We start from the raw sequence: 16178 nt of genomic DNA on the forward strand, positions 1-16178 counted from the left end.
TGTATTTGTTATTGTTTACTTTGCTGTAATCCCAAATACTATGTCCTCACTAACATTGCTAATTTTCTAGGAAATAAAACTTTCTAGTAATAAAAACCTTCCTTGGTCCTGCAAATTGGGTCTGTGCTATCCTACTGAATATTTTTCCTATTAAAAAAATAAAAAGTCCTTAGCAGAAGTTAACATATACATGATAATATTTAGAAATATTTTAGCTTACCATAAACAACTGGATACACTGTCCCTCGTATACCTGATGCTGGACAATGCATGTTTTTCCCATTCAAATATACATTTAATTCTACATGGTCATATGTAATACCCTAGGAATAAAAGAAAATATTAAAAATGGTAAAAATATAAATGTTTCATTAAAAACCTGACTAGTCAGAAAGCACCGATTTAGAGCATAGAACACAAGAAAACTAAACAGAGGGTCACAGTAGCTTTCCTTAAGGGTTTACAATTTGGTAGACTTCTACTTAAACTGAGCTGAAAAAATGGTGGTGATTATGCGGGGATGGGGGAAGGTAAAATCCCAAGAGTTCGCATCAGATGTACAACAAATGGCCTCAGTTTAAATCCTATTATTATATTAAGTAATCTGGACTTTATAATTTGAATATTTAAGATGACATTAAGTACTGGCATACTATAAGTAGAGAGAGCTTTTAGCCTCATACAGAAACACTGCTCTCTATACACAGAATTAGATCTGAAGCAGGACACACAATGACGTTTTCACCATTAGGACTTACTGCCTGTCATTGTTTTCATGTTGTGAAGAAGTGTCTTTATATCACTTATTTCCAAAAAGAAATCATACATTTTTGTATTTCTTTACCTTGGTTTCAAATATATATGTCAATTGTATTACCAAGGTAAAACTGGGATTTACAACTAAATATACAGTTGACCCAAAACAACATGATTTGAAATATGCAGGTCACTTATATGCAGATTTTTTCCCCAATAAGTAAGTATAGTGTTTTCAGTCCATGGTTGGGAGTTGTAGATGTGGAGGGTCAACTGTATGCACTGTGCCATTTTATATAGGGGACTTGTATCCATAGATTTTGGTATCTACTGATGGTCCTGGAACCAAATCCCCGCGGATACCAAGGGAAAACTAAATTTGGGGGGAGTTGAAAGGTATATGTGAATTTTCAACTGTGTAGGGGGTCAGTGCCCCTAACCTCCTTGGAACAACTATAATTGGTAATTATTATCAAGTTGAAAAATAGGAAAACAACAATCCAAAAGATTAAAAAAGAACATTGGAATAAAAAACATTACTTTGTGTATTATTAGTGATATGAAAGTCACAAATTAACAGGCGTCCCCAAACTGCAGCCCCTTGAGGCCATTTATCCACCCCCCCACCCCACCCCCCACCCCCCGCCGCACTTCCAGAAGGGGCATCTCTTTCATTGGTGATTAGTGAGAGGGGCACTGTATGTGGTGACCCTCCAACAGTCTGAGGGGGCCAGCTGGCCCCCTGTGTAAAAAGTTTGGGGACCCCTGTAGAAATTATTAAACTGCTGGAAAACATTTAGATACCAAGCACTAGTCTAGGCACTTCATATTTACTTATTTAATCTGCACAACAAGATAGGTATTGTCTGCATTTTCCGATGAGTTCTCTGAAGCACAAACAGGTTAAATATGTACCTATGGCTGCACAGTGGGGAAGGGGAAGGGATGGGATTTTAAACTATGGTGTATGGTTTTGGAATGCTTATTATTAATTGCCAGGTAACTTTAAACTTTTAAAATGCTCTTTTGAATCCTACACAATAGTTCCTGACGGATGACAAAAAGAGGGCTTTCTTTGTAAGAAGTTAAGAATAGACAGCAGAAATTTTTCAATAGAGAAATCATCACAGACCAAGAAGGAACCACTTCAAGGATTTCTGACTATGGATAAATTGTATTAACCTAAAAGCTTTTTTGAGGTAGAAAAAGATCTTTCATCTGATCTAGTTTTTACTCCCTCACTTTCCAGTTAAGAGAGCAAAGGCTGAGGTAAGTCAATGTGTTAAGTGCAATGAAATATTCTTTTCAAATCTCAGGAAAGCCAAGGTTAAACAATGATTTATAAAAACTTAAGGAAGATTGAGAAAGATAAACAGATTGCCTTTGTTTAATTTCAGTTTAGGTATTTAAATATAATAAAGCTAACTGATAGCTGGGATTAGCTTTTTCAATGAAGAGGTCTGTTTTCATTTCAAAAACGTAACTACATAAAAGGTAAAGTGCTACTCTCTACAGGGCTACAGGGAATCTAGCAGTTCAGATCGTTTTGCAATCCCGGTACCCTTCAACACCTGGTGGGAGCATAACCTATTGCAAGCAAGCCTCCAGCATTATGGCGAAATCCCAATACATCCCAATACCAAAGAAAGAAGCGAGGACAGGTGCGAGAACCCCAATCCCATTAGCAGGATTTGGTTCAAGCATTTTCTAATTTAATCTGTCTTTTTATATGATCTAGAAGTTAGGTTTGATTCTGACATAATGATGCATTTATCAGTAATTGTTTGCAGATTTAGTGAACAGACTCTGAAATAAACTGTATTATAACCCTGGGATCACTCTGTACAAGAGTTACTTAACTTCTCCTAATCTGTAAAATGGTGATAATAATACAGTAGTACCTTGACACAGGAGCACTTTAAATCATGAGCAATTTGAGAGATGAGCAGTCACTCGCAGGATTTTTTGCTTTAAGTCACGAGTGGATATTTGAATCATGAGCTTCCACCACCCTCCACTACATGGCCTGCCAAACATTCTGAAAGGGAGGAAGAAACAAACTTCCATGGAAAGGTTTTTGTATAAACGGCCTCTAAGTGAAAGTGAGGAAAGTGGGGCAAAAAAGCCAAAAGTCAGTGAAGAAGATGATTGTTGGGCAAATGAGTTTGTAAAATTTGTATTTTCTGAGTTTGCTCACCTTTACTGTTAAAAATGGTGCTGAGCAACTGTGAAATTTCTAATGACCCTCCTGCTTGGGATGGACCATTGTTATGCTAATGTCTCCTCTGCCATCGTCTGAACTTGAAGGTAAATACACTTCATTAACCAGCTTATTTCTTTACATTCTCTCTTATTATGTATATATGTACATGTACTTGTTATTTATAAAGTACATTTTCTTATTTAAAAGCATATAAAACAAAAAAAATATGTGGTTTTGGGGGGCTGGAACAGATTAATTGCATTCTCATTAATTTAAATGGGGAAATTCGATTTGACACATTAGCAAATTGAGTCACAAACTTGGCCATGAAACGAATTAAACTCGTGTGTCAAGGTACCACTGTACTACCTATTTCATAGAATTGTTACAAGGCTTAAACAATTTAATCTCTGACAGGCACTTAAAACAGTGCCTGTCCCATAAGAAATGTTAGAGAAGCGTTTGCTATTATTATTGCATAGAATGTTAAACTTCTCTAAAATTAAACTGAAAAATGCAATTTAGAATGTAATTTGTACTTCTCAAAACTATAATAAAAAATAAGCATAAACTGTTTCAAGTATGCCTTCCTGGTGCTGCAGGAGGCCACTAGTACTTTATGATTATTGTGTGAATAGAATCATTTGGTTGGACATTGAAAGTTTATTTTTCTTGATTTCTCCTCAGAGAATGGTATATGACTGAAATTCTACACATATGAGAATGTTTTTCCTGTCTTATAATCCATTCTACTTTTCCTATGCCACTGTCAGCAATTTAACAAGATTTGTTCCCAAGTGTTTAAAGTAGGAATATAAAATTTATATGGTAGGGTCATGTTTTGTTTTCTTGATTCTGCATACATTTCACCATTTTTCTTTTATCAAATGGGCATGAACATCAAAGTCTAATTTAATAACACTGGCAGACTAAAAATGACATTCTTAAATCTGTCAATTTGTGGTAACAGTCATCTCAATGAATGAAGCAGGAAGGCAAGAATAACACACAGAAGTTCAGTATGTTAACAAAGAAAAACATTTGTTACTGATTATCCTCTCATGTTAGAATTTCATCTTTTAGTGTCAACAGGTTGACAGCATCAACTTGACTTCAAGATTCTCTTTCAAAAATAACCATATGAATAATAGTTTTCCATTATATGAACATCTGGCAATGATCTATAAATATAGAACAACTATTCAAAAAGAAAAGGAAAAACCAGATTTTAAAAAAAGTTTACACCTTTCATCTTTTTCTTTAGTCAGTTTAGGAAAAAAACACTTTAACAATTTACCTATTTAAAAACCAACTGTTCTTTTTATTTATTAAATTGCAGAAAAGAGATTAGACCATAATTTAAATTCTTAATTTCCACATCTTTCTTTATTCTCTCCAAAATACTGTGTATTTCTTTAATTCAATAACCTGATTTTACCTTGTCTGTGTCATTTTATTATTAGAAACATTCCCTCAATATTTACAGTCCTTTCAATGTGGTACCATAGTGAGGAACTCTCAGTTCTGTGTAGAAGAGCACTTTTGCTAAGGAAGACCCAGAACTCTGTTCTCAATCAATAGCTAACAGACTGCACTCAGTGTATAAGGTTCTTGGATAACACCATATGAGAGGAAGGATCTGGAAAAGATAGAAAGGGATCTTTAGATAACACTTTCAATAGAGCGGCTTTGGGAAAGCCTTAGAATTTCAAGTCCATTTCTTTGAAGAGTTCTGAAAGTGAAGCAAGTTTACTAAGATTAAGATTAATGAGGACCAACACTCCTGATAAAATACTGTAATTCTATAATAGAAGTTCATAACAAAGTAATAAATGTCAAAATTTTCTCTAAGAGATCTCTAACTGCAAAAATACCTACTATTTCCTAATGTAAGGGTGAGCAAACTTTTTAAATTGTGAGCCAAGATGTGAGAGAAGTAGGAAATATTGAACAGCAGCAAACCAATCTGTTACAAACTCGTCTGAATGGAAGTAAGGGCTCATACTGACCTCCCACCCTTACCAGCAAGTTGTAGAAAAAAGACAGTTCAGTAAGGCGGGAACATGTACACCAAGTGCTCTCTTTGGAAAATGTACTGCCTCATTAGATATAATCCCAGTGCTTCGGAATTCAAATCACAACTCCCGGGCAAAAGTACATCAAGTTTAACAATTTACAGTGGAAGAAAACTCCACAAAAAAACTCACCACCACATCTCCCTCCTGTGGAAGGCTGTTGGCCGGAAGCCTATTTTTCTCCTCATTGTTGTGGTACATTGCTCCATCATTTCTCATCACCAGACTGTGCACATCTCGGCCGAGAGGAATGTGATTCAAGTTAACTTTCTGAGTTGCAACACCAATACCCCAGATTCCTAAAAATATAATGAACTATTCTTGTTAATCTTTTTCTTTAAAAAAGTAACTTTTTAAAAAGTAGTCTGCAAACTATACTATGTTCTCTGCAAACATAGGAGATAACTGAGTGGGCTTTCGAATTGTACCGCCTAAGTTTAAATTGTGACATAGCTATGTCATCTTGGGTAAGTTACTTAGCCTGTCTCTGCTTACTAATCTGTGAATTGTGCATTCCAACACTACTTACCAGATATAGTGAGCTAATACTTAAGTAAAGCACTTGGAGTAGTGTAAGTACTCACAAATGTATAAAAGTAAAGCAGAGTAGATATTTCAAAATACACTAGCTATTTTCATTGTTATTATTATTCTCTAAAAAAAGACTTTTTAGAAGCTATACATGAATTAAATAACCTGGGTTCTATTTCTAGCACTACCTCTGAGAAGTGGGAAATCACTTTAGTTTTTGCATCTATAATAAGTGACAAATAATATATGACCTGGTCAATATCATGGATAAAATTATTAATAAAATATAAAATCACTTTCTTATCCAATATATAAATCAGTGAATTTACTTAATTACTTATTATTTAAAATTTATTTATTTTTTTAGACAGAGAGAGACAGAGACAGATCTGGACAGACAGACAGAAAAGGAGAGAGATGAGAAGCACCAATTTGTTGCAGCACCTTACTTTATTGATTGCTTTCTCATATGTGCCTTGACCAGGGGGTTCCAGCTGAGCCAGTTCCAGCTTGACCCCTTGCTCAAGCCAGCGACCCTGGGTTCAAGCCAACAACCTTGGGCTTCAAGTGACCATGGGTCATGTCATGAGCCCACGCTCAAATCTGCATGCAACCTTGCTGGGTTTGAATCTGCGCCACCACCTGGTCAGGCTAAATCAGTGAATTTAAACCTTCTGGCTTAAGCTGACTTTTAAAGCAAGCAGCTCCCCTATTAAGCAGTCAAACAGAATACCTAGATCTCTGGATTTTCTCTCAAACTGTGTATCTGACGACCACGCTGTCAATTAATTTTTCTGGATTGAGTGAGACCATCAAAAAGCTACATGTCTGAACTTCACTGTCCTATTCTAAATAACTTGACTATTATAATTTATCCTCCAAAGTAGGGTAACTTTAAGAGTGACGAGGTAATGTAACTAATTTCACAGAACAGCTCTAAACAGGGTTATAGTCTCCTTATTCCTAAAAAACTAGGCATGTTGTGACACACTTTCGCACAATTGTCGCAAGCTTTCATTGAGATCAATGCTACAGACTCCAATTGTGCATTTACCCTGGGGATATCATCCTTTACAGAAAATCCACATAAAAATCTGTGTTAAATTCAAGGCTCAAAAAAGTATTTGCTTCTCTTGAGAAAAGGTGTTATCAGATCAGAAAACCAAAGATATTTTGCAGCCAGTGAGTTAACTTACAAGAGAATGGAATAGAGGACAGATTATATTTATTTCACAGACTCAAGAATATCATATTTAAAACTAATTAGAAAACAAGCTCCAAAGAAATGTTTCATGTCATTAAAGCCAGCTGGGTAAGAATAGGATTAAACTCCACTCTAGTTTGCCTGTTCTGTACTTGTATTACTCATGCTGTATTTGTATGTGTGTGTGTGTGAGAGAGAGAGTAGGGGAGATACACCCCAACCGGGATCCACCTGGCAACCCTTCTAGGGTGGATACTCTGCCCATCAGGCCTGCTCACAACAGAGCTATTTTTAACGCCTGAAGTGGAAGCTCCACTAAGCCATCCTCATCACCTGGGGCCAATGCACTCAAGGGAAAGAGAGAGAGAGAGAAGGAAGAAGGGGAGGGGTGAAGAAGCAGATGGTTGCTTCTCTTGTATGCCCTGACTGCAAATCTAACCTGGTAATTCCACACGCTGGGTAGACACTCTACTGCTGAGCCAACTGGCCAGGGCCTCATGCTGTATTTTACTAGAAGTTTCTTCAAATAAAATTAAAAAAAAATTCTCCATATTAGCCTGACTGGTGGTACGGTAGACAGATTGTTGACTCAGAACTGAGATCCCAGGTTTGTAACCCTGAGATCACCGGCTTGAGCGTGGGATCATAGACACAACTCCATGGTCACTGGCTTGAAACCCAAGGTCACTGGCTTGAACCCAAGGTTGCTGGCTTGAGCAAGGGATCACTGGCTCACCTTGAGCTCCCCAGTCAAGGCACATATGAGAAGCAATGAATGCACAACTAAAGTGCCGGAACGAGGTGACGTTTCTCATCTCTTTCCCTTCCTGTCTCTCTCTCTGGCTAAAAAAAAAAAAAAAAAAAATTGCCACATTCAATATTGCCACAAGTTAACTGATTGTTAACTATTATAATACTCACATAGAACTGTTATATAATTTAAAAAACACCATAAATTTTTTAAAAGAAATAATAGTCTTTAAACTTCTATCAGAATTCTAAATCTGCTGATTGCTTCAGGTAACACTGAATCAGGGTATTTCAGCAATAGTAAAGAGAAAAACTCAGGATTATAACTGATTTTATCCTGAAGTAAATAGAGTTTACACCTTATATGCATGACCAAATAAAATGGTGCGCTTAGCTGCCATTAATAATTAATTTTATTAATAATAATACTAGTGCCTCACAACGATCTATTATGTCTTGTCTTTAAAACACTTTCACATAGTTCATGTAAAGTTAGTTCCTTTAATCCACTTTTATAGATGAGAAAACTGAACCTAATTTAACTAAATTAACTAATTGAACCAGAATCACAGAGGAGATGGAATAAAGTGTCTTCTAAGTAAGGGTTTGGAGCTTTTTTAATTACGTTTTATTAATCTTTTTCATATATTAAAAATTACTCCTCATATTTAGAACAATTAGTAGTTTTAGTAGTAATGTATCATTATACCATACCAACCTGTGGACTGGATTTTGAATTCAAAGTAGCTCTTGTTTTGATGTAAAGGTGCACTGGCTAAACAACCGCCTGTTCCACATATTCTTCTTCCATTTTTTACAATAACAACATCTGTTCCTAAAAAATGCAGACACTGTGTAAAGTTTTATATTTTCTTACCAAACAATCAAGATTAATTTCTGTTTCACTTGTAACTGTTGACCCACAAAAAACAGGGACACTACATGTACTCTGAAATATGGAAATAATGATAAATTATTTAAATATTTAATTCACTACTTCTTCCTGAGAGAACATTTATATTTAATTTTCATTTGTACCTAGAAATCTTGTTTAATTAGGCAGTTTCGAACTCTGAATTATGCTGATCATTTAAAATCCTTTTAAAATAGAAATAGACATTCTTTAATTTTTAGCCAACAAATCAACTTATTTCATAAGTCTCTTAAATAAAAGCATAAATAATTAGAAATGTTGCTAAATAAGTATAATTTTCAATTCAATCCAAATGAAGTAAAACAATCTACTAAAAATTGGCTGAATATCTACTAGGCACAAAGTACTATGCTAGTGCATTAGGCAAGTAAGAACTGATGTGTATATGGAATATGGAAAGGAACATACATCTTTGTTCTTGAAATAGCTAACACTGACAAATACTAATTTGTTTATTAAAAATGTTTATAAAATAGCTAGTCAATCATATTGCAAATATGTAAAAAAATGTTTTAACATCATTAAAAGTACTTTATTCTCATGAAAATTTTTAGTTTAGCTCAAACATTTGATGAGACTGAGGAAAACTCTCTTGATAATGTGAACCCAATACCAATTCTTTCCCAAATATTGGTTAAAGAAAGAGTATATCAGAGAACATGAAGAGACTTAATAGAATTCTAACATGTAAGAAATATCTCATAACACCAAGGCATGTGATTCCCAAGATACGGGTCAGTATTACCACTATACTGGTAATAAGTGTAGAAGCAGGCAGATATTACTATTAGAACTAGAGGACTCCTTCTGAGGGGGTTAAATAAAACTAGGGCATATTAACAAAAGGTATTAGCAGGGAGGCAGTTATCTCATTAACTCACTATTGAATTCATATTTAAAGAAAAATTATTTGAGACAAATACATAATAGAAACGCAAATTTTCAGTCTCAATCACAATTCTAAATTTTCAGACTCTTACACTCTCTTAAATAAGGTAAAAAACTAAGATTCTATTATACGATTATTAAAAATTCACTAGCATCCATTTTTTTCTCATTACAAATGTTAAACTTAACATTCTAAGTACCTTTATAAATAATTTACATCTGGCTACAAGCTATACCTCCAGCAATTTCAACTGGAGAACACTCAGGACCCAGCTCCTCCTGGTGGGATACTGCAAGCCGACAGAAGTCTTTGCAGTTTAAGGCCTAAACCAAAAGACTAAGCTCTTCCCCACAACCCCTGATTGTTTAAGTTGGTAAAGGCAATTTATATGCCCTTCCCCACACCTCCATGTTAGCTATAATGCTGATGGTTTCTAATTGTCCCATTCCCCATGTGCCTTGAAAAGACAAGTCAGTTTTCTTTTTACCCTTTGTTTTGTGAAGTTAAAATGTTATGCATGGTGGGGGACTTTTTACACTTGGGAAAATTCTTGGTTTACATCAGAAATGTGACTTTGTATCTGGGCTCTCTTTGTTTTGCAAATGGCTTTGCTCTCTGCACTATAAATAAAGTGTTTGGGGGGTGCAGACTCGCTCTTGCAGACCATCCTTGCAATGAGTTCTCCCAATCCCATCCTTTTTCTTTCTGTGTTTATTTTCTAATCCTCCACCGTTCCCACTCAAGACCTGAAAAATTACGAGTCCTGCTGGCTCGCACTGGCTCACAACACCTCCTCAATGGCAAAAACCATGTAGTGCTCAGCATCTAGCAGATGCTCAGCAAATAACTGATACAGAAATGAATGAATAAATATGCTCTGCTAAGCACTCTGTAGTAGACATGTAGCATCTGTTTTCCCTTTCCCAACAGTCTCCCTTCTAAAGAGCAAAACAGTTCCAAGGAAGCTGACTCAATCTCTGGTTTCAGGGGTACAGTTCTGACTTAGGTTAACTCAATCAGAGCATTCCACATTTCTTGGCCACAGAGACTGAGTGAAAATGGTAATATGATCTAAGCCACTAAAATCAGAGACAGTCTCAGGACTTCTGCAGAAAATGAAGAGATAAAGACGCTCTCATTCTTGCTGGACCTGAATGAAGAAGCCCAGGAAGCTGCTGTAAGCTATCATGGAAGCCAGGCTTCAGGAATAAGCAGAAGGAGGAGGAGGAGAAAAGAAACCCAGTCTTTGGCAGCAGTCTTTCCTGAAGCCCATGCTGCCTTAGTACTTTTTCAGTTACAGGCACCAATAAATTTCCTTCACTGTTTAAACAATTCTGAGTTGTAGTTTTTACTACTTGTAACTAAAAATATCCTACGTGAAACACATTTCAAAGAATTATGCAAATACAGTGGTACCTTGACACACAAATTTAATTCATTTCATGGCCAAGGTCATGACTCAATTTGCTCGTGTGTCAAATCAAATTTCCCCATTTAAGTTAAGAGGAATGCAATTAATTTGTTCTGGCCCCCCAAAACCACGACTTTTTTGTTTTATATGCTTTTAAATAAGAAAATGTACTTTATAAATAACAAAGACATATATATATACATATATATATACATAATAAGAGAGAATGTAAAGAAATAAACTGGTTTATTAAGTGTATTTACCTTCAAGGTCAGGCAAAGATGCTGGTGGAGGGGGAGGATACATTAGCATAACAATGGCCCTTCCCAAGGAGGAAGGTCATTAGCAATTTCACAGACAGCTGCCCAGTGCCATTTTTAATAATAAAAGTGAGCAAACTCAGAAAATACAAATTTTACAAACTCATTTGCCCAACAATCATCATTTTCTTCACTGACTTTTGGATTTTTGCCACACTTTCCTCACTTTCACTTAGAGGCCGTTTCAACAAAAACCTTTCCATGGAAGATCGTTTCTTTCTCCCTTTCAGAACCTTCGCAGGCCATCTAGTGGAGGGTGGTGGAAGCTCGTGATTCAAATAGCCACTCGTGACTTAAAGCAGAAAATCCCACAAATGACTGCTTGTCTCTCAAACTGCTCGTGATTTAAAGTGCTCGTCTGTTAAGGTACCACTGTAAATAGTATTTTTTCTTAACCAGCAATGCTCTGTGGTTCCCATACATACTAAAATCTAATACCAAGGTTCCATAGTAGATAATATACTATCTTAAATATCATCCTAAGGTGTTAAGCTAATGGAAGTATCAGAAGACCCTCAATACAATATAGGCTACTCTCAGCTGGGACCACAGAACCAACTCTGAGCATGGTATTATTCTCTAACTTCAATATAATTTTTTATCTCCAAGGCATTCTGCTAGGTACTGAGATGTTTAATATAGAAAGATGAATATATTCAGGGACCACTCTGGAGTGTTTGGGAATCATTAAGGAATTATTTTAAGTGTATTCCATTTCTTTAAGTACAAAGATATGCTATATTTGGATCTATGTAATTTGTGTAGTTTTATTAATTAGAAAGTCAAGGTAAATTTGAATATAGTCAGAGCACATATAGCATAATCAAAGAGTATGATTTAAGAAACATCAGACATTTCCAAATGCATGGCATCCTTTTCAAAGTAGCTACCTTGGAAGACATTCATTTCTAAAAGGTCAATTCACAATTAAAAGCAGATGTGGCCAAAATGCAACTCTTTACAAAAACAGAAAATCTCAAAAGAATAATAACAAACCGTTTCAAGCAATGCAACACCACCAAAATAAGTAACAACTCTGAAAGAGAAAATACTCCTTTGGCTATGAAATGTACAGTTTTGTAAAGAAAAAAAAGCAATCACTTTCTTTAGATTATCTAATACAACCTTTCACATATCTAAATAAATGCTGACTTGCTTAGTGTGCTTCTCATATTTCCAACTTAAGATGAATTTATGCTTGAAGTGTACTCCTAACACAACAAGCCTTTCTTTTCTTTCATGTTATTCCATTTTTAAAATCAGGTTTCTTCTGTGATTGAAGAACTTAAACTTACCAGAGGAAAGGTTAAGAAAAAAGTTTCCATGCAGGTAGAAAATTTGGAGATGACATTACTCTACTGAAAGTTGCTGGGCAGCTGTGGAAAAAGTTAGTGGAATGAGTATAACTGACCAGGTCTTCATAGAGAAGAGAGCAGACAAAAGGAATGATCCAAAAAGCAGGTTGCAGTAAATCAGGAGTTTCGCAGTAGATAGAGCTAAAGCTGATCATACGCACCACGAACTACATAAGGCTGTCGTTTACTGCAGTGGTCCTCAACCTTTTTTGGGCCACGAACAGTTTAATGTCAGAAAATATTTTCATGGACCGGCCTTTAGGGTGGGATGGATAAATGTATCATGTGACCGAGACAAGTGTCAAGAGTGAGTCTTAGACGGATGTAACAGAGGGAATCTGGTCATTTTTTAAAAATAAAACATTGTTCAGACTTAAATATAAATGAAACGGAAATAATGTAAGTTATTTATTCTTTCTCTGCAGACCGGTACCAAATGGCCCACAGACCGGTACCGGTCCGCGGCCCGGGGGTTGGGGACCACTGGTTTACTGTGTTCCCAGCACCAAAAACAATACCTGCTAACTGACAGTCACTTAATCAATATGAGTTGAATAAATACATAAAATAGAAGTATTTTCTGTGGGAAATTACAGATTAAAATAACCCTATGAATGATGGATAAGAAATAAAGAGATACATATACATACAAACATACCTACATATAATTATGCATTAAGACTCTGTATTACATTTGGAAAATCCAAGAATTAAAAGTAAATACCCATGTACACAATGGTATACAATGATCACATTTGTGGTTTAGTACATGCCATAGACGTATAAAAATATAATGGGCAGAGTGTTTCCAGAGTTATAATCTGGGCAGGAAAGGACTTTGCTTAAAGTATTAAGAATTGCCTTTGTCATTTTGATGCACTGTCCTTTAGCCAATGAGAGGTTTAGAATAGAATAATACACAAAAGGACAGTAGTCTAGTAACTGAGATATATTACAATGGGAAATCTCTGCTTCTAGGACCGAACTCCAGAAGCATGGAACTACGCTAAGAGCAGAAGTAATGTGGTAAAAGGGCCTACAGAGAGGAGAGGAAGAGTGTTAGATAAGAAGGCATAAACCCATTTGAAACTGGGAGGAAAACCATAGATGCAAAGGAGCAAAGTGCTGTTTTATTTTGCAATAGTCTGACCTGCTGGGAAGAGGCCAGTCTGATGAAATTACAACACCTTTAACCGTGACTAAGGAGTCAGGTAATGGGAGGGTTTGGCTGAAATGGCAGGCTGCGATCTGAGATGCGACTTGAGGCTTCTGCAATTGGCCTCGTTTTAGACTTTAGAAGGTGAGAATAAAATCACTTCCATTGAAACGGATTCACCCTATAAATGATGGGGATCAGACCTAAAGCACTCTGAAGCGTGCAGGTTTTGATGTAAGCTCGACAGTAGAGCACTGTAGGAGGAGCATCAGACTGCGCCCGTGCCTGGGGACCTCTTAAGAGTCTCGGGAGGCGGCAGCTCCGAGATTCCTGTGAAATTCCACTGAAAACGGGTGGGTCCACACACCCACCAACCGATGACAGGAGCTGCGTAGCCTTGAACACAGATGCCGGCCAAGGTGGAGTGGGCAGGCGTCTGGAGGAGATCCGCGAGACCAAATGGGGTCAAGGCGGCGTCGCTGGGGTAGGCGGGGGGCGGCGCCCGGAGGGGCAGGGGCGCAGGTGGTCCTTCCGATCCGCACTGCCCAAGACCGGCCTGCGGCGCCCGACTCCGACTGGGCCGTTGGGTCTGGGGAAGGGAGGGCCCTTACCCATGTGCTGCGTGTCCAACTGCACGGCCGGCATCTCCTTCAGAGGAATGTGCCCCGTTCCGCCGTCTCTGCAGCACCGCAGGCAGCACAATACCGAGGCGGCCATCACGCAGGGACCACCGAATTCGCCGCTGCCTGTAGCCCCTAGACCGCGGCGACAACGCCTCCCGCCCCCGCCGGAGCGCCGGAGATGTCTGTGTGGAGCGCGAAAGCCGGTACAGCGACGCCCCAGACTAGGAGGTCGCAGCGCAGGTTGATATGAAACCGGCCTACACGGAAGAGCGGAAGAGCGGCGCGCGGGGCGGGGCTAGCGATGGGGCGGGGCAGAGGGCGTGGCGGCGAGCCCGCGGGAGTACGGCGTGCGCCTGCGCGCGAGGTTTAGCCTCGGGGCGGTATAGCCTGTGCGCCTGACTAGTGAGTAGTGCGTGGGAGTGTCTGCGTCTACTCAGGGGTTTCTCCGATAATGTGTTTTTGAAAGTGTGCTCCCCTATTTCGACGTTATCTTTACGGATGTATTGACAAAGGCAAATCAGTCTGGGGGAGTGGGAGTTGATAAGAAAGAGTCCCGAGGTATCCCCCCCACACCCCTGCCGGGGCTCCCAGGGCTGAGAGCTTTGCCTCCACCGAGGGCTTCTGTCCTACCAAGGCTGGTTTCTGAAGTTTCCTCAAATCCTGAATAGCCGCACAGGCCCCGAGAGTAAAACCTGTTAGTCATTGCAGCGTGGATGTACACCGGAGGATCTAGGTCTGCCCTACTGCATTTTAGGTGCAGAGAGACACGCGGTTCTAGGCCCTCGGTGCGGTGCGGCCAAGGGCGCGCAGGAGGCCATTCTAGGAGGGGACCAATCTGGGAGTGGCGGGAGGATGCTTCTCGACCAGCCTTTTCCGAACTCACTCTTCGAGTACTGAGGTTTCCAAGGAATGTGAAGGGAACCCTGGAGGCGGCAAGAAGGTTGCCTGGCCCCCAAGGGAAGCCCTCCGTTCATTTTCTGTTCAGTGATGCTTCCACACGAGAGGCTCACATGACGGTCCCCTGTCATCTCAAAATGATTATTAAACTGGTTGACGGTTGAGCCATTCCCCCGCCACTGCCTATAAAGTACAATCTTGGTATTTTACACATGGAATTTCCTTTTACTGAAACCCTTGACTGTTGTTACTCTGAGAAGTGTTAGTGTTCCTCTTTTTTCCCCACTGGGAGGGAGGGGAAAGTTGAGAATGTTGTAGAAAAAATCTTTCTGCCTGCCTTAGAGGTACGCAGTCTCTTACATATGTTTCTAATTGGATTCTTAAAGGATTCAGGGTGAATATTGTTCCCATTTTATAGATGAAAAAAATAGACTAAACTTATGTAGCCTCCATGACTAGAAAATCAACAAGGGAGGACTCAGAGATGTCAGTATGACTCCTAATCTTCTGTTTGCTCCAGATCATGATGTTTCTCATTCTGGAGATCTAACTCTTGTAATTAATGCTGTAATCCTCTGAAACATGCTCTTGCTTAAAAATGCAGATTTGCACTTCATTTTGTATGGTTCATTAATCTCCATAATGGCTACAAGGTGCCATAACTTAGGTACATACAGTAAAGTCACATCTTCAATAAAAGCCAGACTCTTAAATGGCTGTGAATTGGCCAGTCCTGAACAGACAGAATTGATGTAGCCTTTCCTGGCTAGAAAAATAATTTGCTGGAGGATTGTCCAGTGCACTTTGCCCCCTATTGTAGCAACTCCAGTGGACTCAGCATATGAAGTCAGCAAAACCGGTTAGCTCCTGAAACAGGCTCACCTGTCTTGGTAGATGAATGCCATCCATCAGCTCCCAGACCTTACTCTTTTTTTTTTTTTTTTTTTTTGCATGTTTCTTTGTTTTGAAACTCCTTAATTTTTATTAATTTTAATTTATTGTGTTAACATGGATTCAAGTGACCGACAATATAACTCCCTCACCCCCCACCCCCATGTCTCCCATTATACTTCC

General features: G+C 38.4%; 1 protein-coding gene across 2 annotated transcripts in view; it reads right to left on the reverse strand.

Moving 5' to 3' along the window:
- Positions 1 to 14478, reverse strand: part of SPRYD7 (SPRY domain containing 7) — a 19337-nt gene extending 4859 nt beyond the window's left edge. The window contains exons 1-4 of one of the 2 annotated variants that reach the window (XM_066380922.1): positions 14196 to 14478; positions 8238 to 8354; positions 5167 to 5270; positions 221 to 323 (exon numbers count right to left, since the gene is read on the reverse strand). In XM_066380922.1, coding sequence (XP_066237019.1) covers positions 221 to 323; positions 5167 to 5270; positions 8238 to 8354; positions 14196 to 14301 — 430 coding nt within the window. In that variant the 5' untranslated portion in view covers positions 14302 to 14478. Of the gene's footprint in view, positions 1 to 220; positions 324 to 5166; positions 5334 to 8237; positions 8355 to 14195 lie in introns of both variants that reach the window. The other variant, XM_066380921.1, reaches the window with a different exon arrangement.
- Between the last annotated feature and the right edge of the window lie 1700 nt (positions 14479 to 16178).

Source organism: Saccopteryx leptura, chromosome 4 (genome assembly GCF_036850995.1).
Source record: "Saccopteryx leptura isolate mSacLep1 chromosome 4, mSacLep1_pri_phased_curated, whole genome shotgun sequence".
NCBI lineage: Eukaryota > Metazoa > Chordata > Mammalia > Chiroptera > Emballonuridae > Saccopteryx > Saccopteryx leptura.